The 9,633-nt window shown below is 31.6% G+C and overlaps 1 protein-coding gene across 1 annotated transcript; it reads right to left on the bottom strand.

Moving 5' to 3' along the window:
* Positions 5,438-9,137, bottom strand: LOC109841725. The gene is made up of 5 exons (XM_020410671.1): positions 8,885-9,137; positions 8,721-8,765; positions 7,379-7,975; positions 5,855-6,286; positions 5,438-5,772 (listed from the first exon to the last, which is right to left on the bottom strand). Exons 1-5 carry the CDS (start codon positions 9,135-9,137, stop codon positions 5,438-5,440), a joined length of 1,662 nt encoding a protein of 553 aa, XP_020266260.1.

A 9,633-nucleotide genomic window follows, 5' to 3' on the forward strand; every position in this document is an offset into this window, starting at 1 on the left:
CTTCTCAATCTTTGGTTTTATCACTACGTTAGTAGTATTTTTCAAAACCGAATTTGAAATAGGAGCAATCAATGGAGTTGTTGGTGGTCCTTCTTCAGTAAGGCTAATAATGTCAGAATTTTGCTGGGCAAACACATCCTAATTAGAAATAATATTTAAACAATTAGAATTAATATGATAAATGAATTGTCTAACATTCTATGATTTAAGAATTTAAACCTGTGGTGTATTTTCGATGTAGCTTTCTTTATTTCTGTTGTGCAAGTCCTCTATTAGTTTCATAACTGTGAATCCTTCGTTACCCTCAATGTAATTGTATTTAATAAGCTTAATCTGAACTTTAATTTTCTCACCCACAATCCCCTTAATCAATGATGGGAAAACTTCCTTTCCTTTAATCAAAATTAGCTGATGAAAATAATATAGAGGTTTATGTAATTACCTTCACCAAATTCTTAGCTATTTCATTAGCAGAAACCTTAAATAATTTCTCAGCTTCTTTGTTGAATAATGTTATCGTGGAAACGACTGAATAATCTTCGACCTCTAGTGTTATCTTATAACTGCAAATAATACAAATATTCATATCATTTCATGATTATTTAACTATTATATTATATGCGAGTCAATATGATATCATAATATTACCAGTTTTGTGCCATGACTTGTTTGCTACATTTCTCACACTAGAATGAATTACCAGCTATTAAGGATTTTTTTGAACAATCAGGGCAACCACTGTATCTCCATTTCATATGCTCAATAATACCAATGGTAATAACTTCACAAATGAAATAATATTCCTGTAATTATTGCAAAATAATATCTCAGAAAAGTAATGTAAATCATCGATGATACATACACATAGAACGTATCTTATTATATAATGCAAATTTACATTCGAAGTCCCAGGGTCATTGAAGACAAGTAAATCATTCAATGTGGCATTTGCTGCTTTTATAAGCTGTGGTTGATCTGCTGAGTAGTTGACTGAGGTAGGAATTATTTGTAGCAATTCCTCACTGTCATTGAGATTTCTAGATGATGATAAATTTACTTTAGAAATCCATATGAGCAATAATATATTAAAGACAATTATTCATACATACAAACATAATGCAATTGTACAACATTACATTTCATGTTTATAGTATAATCTCTTAACTACACCACATACCTCTGAGATAAATCCTTCACCTTTGGATCATCAATGTTGATATATACTCTTGACGCGCTGCTAGAAGAAACTGTATTATTTCCTGCTAAATACAAGAAATGAAATTATGTTATACGATAACTAACTATAGAGATACATAATCAGATTAACAAACATTAATCAAGCTTCAAAATATCCTATGTCTACTAAGCTTTAAGTTAATCAACCAGTCAAGCCCTTGGTCTAGAATTATTTGTAGAGGCTTTCATTATCCAAAACTTTCGATCATCTTATGGTTGGTCATTCATTCCTGAATATTGACTCAAGATAGACTACACAAAATGAGAATGTTGGACACGAATACTTGTGTCTTATGCTCAAAGCACATAGAGGAAACCTATCGGAATTCAAGAATATCGAATGTCAATATTCTGTCCAATCATGGAATAAAGTTATTGGAATCCTATCATCAATTTTTATTTCAACAACCTAAAGGGGAAGAGTTATATGAAAATTTTGAAGAGGATGTAATTGTCAGTTACGGTCTATTTGATATGGCAAGAAAGGAACTTGATAATTTTTCAGCACAAAAATAGGGGGCCTGATCATTTGTTTGTTGTGAAGATATAAATTTTATCCAAGATTTAGAATGATGATATCCCTGACCATATGAAGGAGAAGCTGTAAATTATGTAATATGATATGTTGTTGATCTGTTGTTTCCAAACGATGTGTTTGGATAGTTGGTTTCCACGTTTTATTCGTGTATAGTTGATGTACTCAATTTTCAAAAGTGGGTGATGAATAAAATATCTTTTCATTGAACAAAAAAAACATATTACAAGCTGATATAAATTTGAATTTGACTGGATAGCAATGGTACGTGCTCATTACCTCAAAAATTTGTTGCAAATATTCCAGTGATTATCATAACCATATTATTTGGGTCATACTGTTGAGCTTGATCTTCTAAATCTAATGCAATTTTGTTCCATAATGTCACTGTACATTCCTCGCCCCTGATCTTCTAAATCTAATGCAATTTTGTTCCATAATGTCACTGTACATTCCTCGCCCCTTTAAGAAAAGTAAAAAATCAGCCATTTGTTCCATAATGTCACTGTACATTCCTCGCCCCTTTAAGAAAAGTAAAAAATCAGCCATGATATAAAATGATATTAGAATCCTTTATAACTTCAAATGTATACAACGCTTACAAATCATTAATAATTTTTAGCGATCTTCTAGTTTGTCTTTTCCCTCCAGTATTAGAATCTTCCAATGGGTATATATCCTTCACAATTCCTACAACATCTATGAAATATGTATATTATTAATACATGTAATAGCAAGTTTATCAAACTTATCAAATAAAAACATAAATATTAAAATTTTGCACGACCTTACCATAAAGATATGCACGTCTTCCTAGAAATTGTCCAAGTTCATTATAATCTTTAAATTGAATTTTTTGTCTCGGGATTTTCTCATCATCATCTTGGAGAACCTTAATTTCAGTCTGTCTAAAGAAGCATATAAAGTAATTGTTTTGTGTTGCTCGATAATCACCATACGCAGTTATCACTTTGAACTTAGAAAGAATATGAATCCCCCCTTCCTCAATCATTGGTCTGAACCTAGATATTACAATTGCTTTTATGTTCCCTTGAATGTCATTATCCCGATAAGAATAAATAAAGCAGATTAGTAATTATAAATTGATTTATATATATAAAATAGATAATTACATGTTATATGTATCTGAATTTAATTGTAGAAGTCAAATAAAGTTAAGAATATGCAGCTTACATTTTCATCTAACAATATTAGTTGTAATCCATATACTTGTTTAGATATTGGATTGATGTTCCCCCACAACCTGGTAACCCTCGCCTTGACTACTTGATCTTTAGTAGTAAGGTCCAAATCTTTTATAGCTGTATAGCTAGTTATTGACATTGTCAATGATGATCAACTGCAAGATGAAAGTTTCAAAAAATGTAAGTAAAAAGACAGAAGCTATAATATATAATACATTCACAGATGTATAAAATTCATACATTAAATTCATTAAAAAAGTATGCATATGTCAGTTGAAAATTTTAAAAGTTTCATGGTTGACAATAATATAGTTGTGCGACATAGTGTTGAGATAATACCTGCAGTTAGATTGTTGAAAACTTCTTTGTACACAACATTCTCTGTTACATTGTTATCTATTCCATCTTCATTTTCAATGAGGATTTTAAGTCCCTGTGGTGAAGTAACTCGAGAAATTGCTACATATAATTGACCATGTGTAAAACATGGTTTTGGAAGATACAATCCAACATGCTTTAAAGTTTGCCCTTGACTTTTATTAATGGTCATTGCAAAACATGTTCTCACCGGTAATTGTCTTATTTTCTATGAAATTGCCACTTGGAATCAGTATTGGTCATATCTGTCCTGGATATAAAATGCTTTGTCCTAATATTGCTTCCACTAATTATTCTAGCTTCTATTATCCATTTAAGAAGTTGTGTGATAACTAATCTCGTACCATTGCAAAGACCATCTGCTGGGCTAAGATTACGCAAAAGCATGATAGGAGTACCAACTTTAAGTTTAATTTCATGATTTGGCATCCTAGGGAATTTCTGTGAATTTAGAAACTCAGTTGGATATAATATTTCATTGCTTGCAAGATTTGGCGAGGTGGGACAAAGAGAATCAGAACTTAGATATGTAACATACTCCCCTGGAACGATGTCTAGAATTTGATTGTTAATTATGTCAACAACTTCATTCCTTGCTGTTAGTATAGCTCTTTCCTCTAAATACTCTTCATTTGAGTAATTCTGCATTAATCTAGGATATGTAGACAATATAACCTCATCAATCGGATTACCATTCGCATGAATTATAAAATTATCTGGTATCTCAACTAACAAATCCTGATCATGAAATGCATTTTTCTTACACATGTTATAAAATTATCTGGTATCTCAACTAACAAATCCTGATCATGAAATGCATTTTTCTTACACATGTTATCTCCATTTCCAATATCAAGTACCCACTTACTAAAGTCAGAGGTAGACATTGTATTACTTTCACTCACTTATGTTTGCAATATCATATTCTTAGTAAGTGTTAAAACTTTACAATCCCTCCATAAATATGAACAACTGATAGAAGCATGTAAGATATCATGTTTAGATCCTTTTGGAATAACCGGAAGTATTTGTCTGAAGTCGCCCCCAAGCACAAATGTCTTTCCACCGAAAGGTTTGTTTACATTTTCAGAACATTCTGCTCCTAATATATCTTTGAATGTTCTATCGACAGCTTCAAAAGCATGTTTGTGGACCATTAGAGCCTCATCCTAGATTATAAAACTTGTCATCTTGATTAATTCAGCTTCAGGACTACCTATTTTGATTCCACAAGTCGAATTATTTTTCAGAATGATGGGAATATTAAATCTAGAATGTGCTGTCCTGCCTTTAGGAAGTAATATTGATGCTATTCCTGATGAAGCAACTGGCAATACAATTTTTCCTTCTGATCGTAATTTAGAAATAATTGATTTCCAAAGATAAGTTTTTCTAGTTCCTCCATGTCCATATATGAAAAATAATCCTTCATGTTCTTTATATACAGACCCAAGTATAGTGTCATATATAACTTTTTGATCAGTGTTCATTCCTTGAATAAACTTCTCATTTTCACATCTTAACTCATCACTGTTAAAATTTAATTCTTCACTAATAATCTTGTGCTTGCATTGCTGCATCATATGTATATCTGGTAAAGGCATCCCTTTGAAATTTTTTAAGCTTTTACCATTTTTAAGCAATAAATATTGAATTTCAGCTAAAGTATAACTTTGAAGTTCCTGTTCAGACATTGTTAAGGTAGGCATGTCAAGAATATTTCTCTGATCTTCCAATATACCTTCAGCCATATACTTCCAGTTCTTTTCCCATAGTATTCGTGGATTCACAACTTCACAAAAAAATAATAATTTGGCAAACAATTGCCTAAATTGTTTTCCAGAAGCAACATAAGAAGCCTCATCCAAAACATATTGCCATTCTTGGTCATCATTTAATAATCGCCAAGCTTGACATGCTTCTTTGAATGTTGGATAAACTATTCCATCTTTAGTTTTAATGTCATCAAAGGATGTAGGACTTTTTACAACATTAAGAAGCAACCTGAGATAAAATCTCTCACCTGAAGTTGGATGAGAATAAACAACCCTGCCAATACTACGACCTTTTCCCTGATTTTCCATCATTTCTCATCAGCTAACCAAACAAAATGTGAAGGAAATTCTGAGTATGTGAGTGTTTTACTTTCATCATACAACTTGTTTGCTTCCATCCAGCTAATAAATTTTGATTTCTTTGCATTAATATTCTCAATAATTTCATTAAGATCATCTGAGTCTTTGAAAATCATTGACTGATGATCAGGAAGGTGAAATGGGAGCCTCTCCACAGTAGGAATTCTGTAATGTATATCAAATCCGTAGATTCTCCAAATTACTTCTGGTGCTGAGATGTATCGACAATCCAAATAATATTGGATCTCATCAGTTTTCTTCATGGTTATTTGAACCGCTTGAACTTGATTTATGTTACCGTAGAGATATGGAAGCATGATCAGGTCCCTTGGTTATATACTTAAAGAGATATTTTATTGACCTACCTCGATTACACCATTCGACATTAATGTGGGATTGATATTTAACAATAAGGTTCCGATTATAAGGTACGACATAAGCATTGTCCAACTTTGTACCATTTTTATCTACCCATCTATTATTATCATTCCTTCGCCGGTATACAGCAAAACCCGACTCATCAATTACCGTCTCATTGACATACTTCTTTGGAAAGTGTTTTGAGCAATTTCCCTTTCTCATACATGGGGGGCTTGTATTAAATATGCCACATGGACCGTGCATCATATATTGTCCAACCGCTGCATATCCTACTGGATCTGTTTCTCTATCGTGAATCTCAGCACTGATTATCTTATTAATAGCATCAGAATCTGGATATTTACTATTAGGACCCAACCATAGAAAGATATGTGCATGTGGCAATCCCCTTTTCTGAAATTCAATAGTATATACGGCTGCATATATTAAGCCAAACACTAATAAGACAAATGTCATGTCTGGAAATATAACTTCATATATATATATATATACACATACACATATGTATATTTATATTAATATGTAGTTATTAAATAAAATATGCATTTACGTATCAGGTTTTGTATGTTATATCTTATACAACAGTCTGCTATACTTTATAACCTTCCTCAACTTGTTTATTCTCGCAATTCATATGTAGTTAATAGTAAATGTTTATTTTGTTTGTTATTACTCGTATTGTTGCACATCTGGATCCTAAATAATTTTTAGCTTCCATTTTTTCATTCTATGTGCACCATCTTGTATAATATGATTTAGTGATAGTGGATTTCAATAATCAATTTATCTTGATTCTCTCAATAAAATGTACTATATTCCATTGCAAATATGAAGTGACTTTCTTTGTACTTCAGATGGATTTGCATATAGTCAGGTTTGAGTATTTGTTTTGACCACACTAATTTGGTGTTAAAATTAATTTAATTTTTTATTTTGAAAGTTAATGTATCAAAAGTTATAAATTAGAAAGTTGATGTATCATAAGTTATACTTAGCAATAGGAGTTTTCTTTGACAAATCAATTAGCATTTTTTAACTGATGTACTATGTAATCCTGTATATTTGTTTTGTATTTAGTTATCATATTTATTCAGTTTTCAAATTTATTATTTATATCAATTGTTTTGCACTTAGATGCTTTTCTAATGTTTTATATTGATTCATAAATCTGAGTTCTGTTTAAAAATTGGACATAGTTTATTTTTAAACATTGTGCTTTTGATTGTCGTTCATCCACTTTTATATTGTTTCATTTTCTACTTTATTTATCTTTACATATTTTTATATTTGTATTTATGAGTATAACCATCAATAGATCAAGCTTTATTTTAAAAACCCTTGCAACTATATCTGGTCTTTCATCTGGTCTTTGCCACCTATCTCGTCCAATGCATATTTAATCTCTTGCCATTTTGGATTTAAAGTAATTGTGATGAACAAATCCGGATTTCCTAAAACACGACACAAAGAAATTGCATCTTGATAATTTTGAGTCATATATCGATTACCGTCAGTAAACGATGAAGGTAAGAAAATTCTCTTCCCAACTTGTGCTCCATCTGTATCACCTCTGAATATTGCATCTTTAATGCCACAATATAGCTCCGCTCTAAGTTTTGTTTGATTTAGTCTGACCCAAAGCAATCTATCTTCTTCAATACATGTAAACATATCTACAATGTAAGTCTGTAATAGTTTGCCTAAAAGAATCAATGTATGTCCTTCGTTACACCTTTGTTGGATCCTAAATGCAGCATATTCCATCATTGTTACATCTTTTCTCTTCATGTTTGAATTATTAGACTCTCCTTCCAATGAAATGCCAAGTCGAAATCCATCTTCACCATACGGGAATAGTAAAGGATATTGCATGGCCATAAAACTTGGGTGAAGATCACTAATTCTAGACAACCCCATTTTGCGATCATAAACAACAATATCCCGCACTGCTATTGTTTCATCAATGTTTCCCACAATTAAACCTGCTATCTCTGACACAATTGGCATATTTTGCAATCTTCCATCACCGTTGCATGATGATTTAATGATCAATTGTACAGCCAGTAACTCATTTTCCTTGACTCGGTCTCTCACCATACGAAAAACTTTGAACCAACACATTGCAATGATCAAACATTGTAAGTAGATTGCTTACAATAGCATCATCTAATTCAACACTACCATTAATTACTCCCATTCTGTTAAATAGCTCGTGATCAGTATCATATATGTAAAGTTGACAATATTTTGGAATTTCACCCGATATAGGTTTTAAGGAACCTATCTTATGATGATTTTAACCATTCAAGCGATAACAAAAAGGACCCCCTCCATTATTATAAGTATTATCAACTCTTCCTCCAGTCAAGGTGAATGAGAACAAAGAGTTGTACATCCTTATATTTTGTTTGAATTTTGTAGATCGTGCTCCTCCAGATGGTGATAAGAGTTGTTTAAAGAATTCTGGCGGTTGATGAATAAGCGGGAATTTAACTTTCCCTTTACGACAACATAGTGAGAATGTTGGATTCTTAGGTTTTTTAGACTTTTCAGCTCTTTCGTCATACTAAAGCATTGCCTTACAATGAGGACAAGTGAATTTGGGAGGCCCGACGTTGAGAATGTCATTAAAAATACCTTCAAAAAAATATCTCTCATTACTATATATTATAAGTAATACATAGTGATTTAATAATACGATGATTGCAGTCATACCTTCATTTGACAATATAATTTTTACACGTTAAGATTTGTATGATGTATGGGACGATGAACAACTGCTGGCTACATTTGAGAAAGTATTGCCTATAATCATATTTTGATACATGTTATTCACCATTTGAGAATTACATTCAAACACATTCTGTCGTTGTTGTTGTCTTTTAGAGCGTTTATCTGTTAAAAAAAATAATACTCATAAATGTATATATCTATCCACCCCCTCCATATACACACAAACACACACATTAACACTCATAATTTATTGACGCACCAAATGAGTTCTTTTCACAAACCTATAAAACGCTGTTCAACTTCTTGTGTCAACGTAGCTTCAGCAACATAGGAACCTGGATCAGATGCTTGTGTAGGCGTCATGCCACATGACAATTGTGTATATCTAGTTCCAGATGTGTTGCAAATAAGGTTAACATTCTCAGCAGATGACTGAGTAATAGATGTACATTGCCTTGTATTGCATACACCTAACATTGCATCGTTTATGACTTCTGGACAATTAGTATTCGGGTCCTCATCATTGCTCTCCATTATCCTGAAAATGAGTTCTAAGTGTACGTGAAAGTGTGTATGTATATATATATAAGAACATATACACATATCAATAGACAACATCTTGCTAATAAAGCTTTATGGACAATAATAATATCAAAACCATCATCATACATATACTTGGATATAAGTTACAGTAAAATATATAAGCATATTAAATATGTATAGATACTATGATTACTTAATGTTACAACTGCTAAAACTATAACACAAATGGATAATCATAATCCAAGCATCTATGTAAATTAAACAAATATCAACCAAGCAGATTCAAATTCAACACAGATGTACATAGAAAAGAGAGACGTAATTCAGTTTTTAAAGCTCATTGTAACAACTTAATTCAACACGATAGGTAAAAAAGAATATGAATTTGCTAATACTTATAATGATGATCTCCACTCGGACACTGAGATATTAATGAGTGTTTGAAAACACGATGTTGCTCTACAGAATAGATAAAATTAAAGGCAAT

This window comes from Asparagus officinalis, chromosome 5 (assembly GCF_001876935.1).
Source record: "Asparagus officinalis chromosome 5, Aspof.V1, whole genome shotgun sequence".
In the NCBI taxonomy this organism is placed as follows: domain Eukaryota; kingdom Viridiplantae; phylum Streptophyta; class Magnoliopsida; order Asparagales; family Asparagaceae; genus Asparagus; species Asparagus officinalis.

Bases quoted from the DNA above. Each gene is read 5' to 3' on its own strand.
- LOC109841725 (XM_020410671.1), bottom strand. From the start codon at position 9,137: ATGGAGAGCAATGATGAGGACCCGAATACTAATTGTCCAGAAGTCATA. The intron at 8,766-8,884 runs GTTTGTGAAAAG...TTTTTTTAACAG, and splicing joins AGTTGAACAGCGTTTTATAG to ATAAACGCTCTAAAAGACAA. The intron at 5,773-5,854 runs GTAGGTCAATAA...ACATAAATCAAG, and splicing joins TGTCGAATGGTGTAATCGAG to TTCAAGCGGTTCAAATAACC.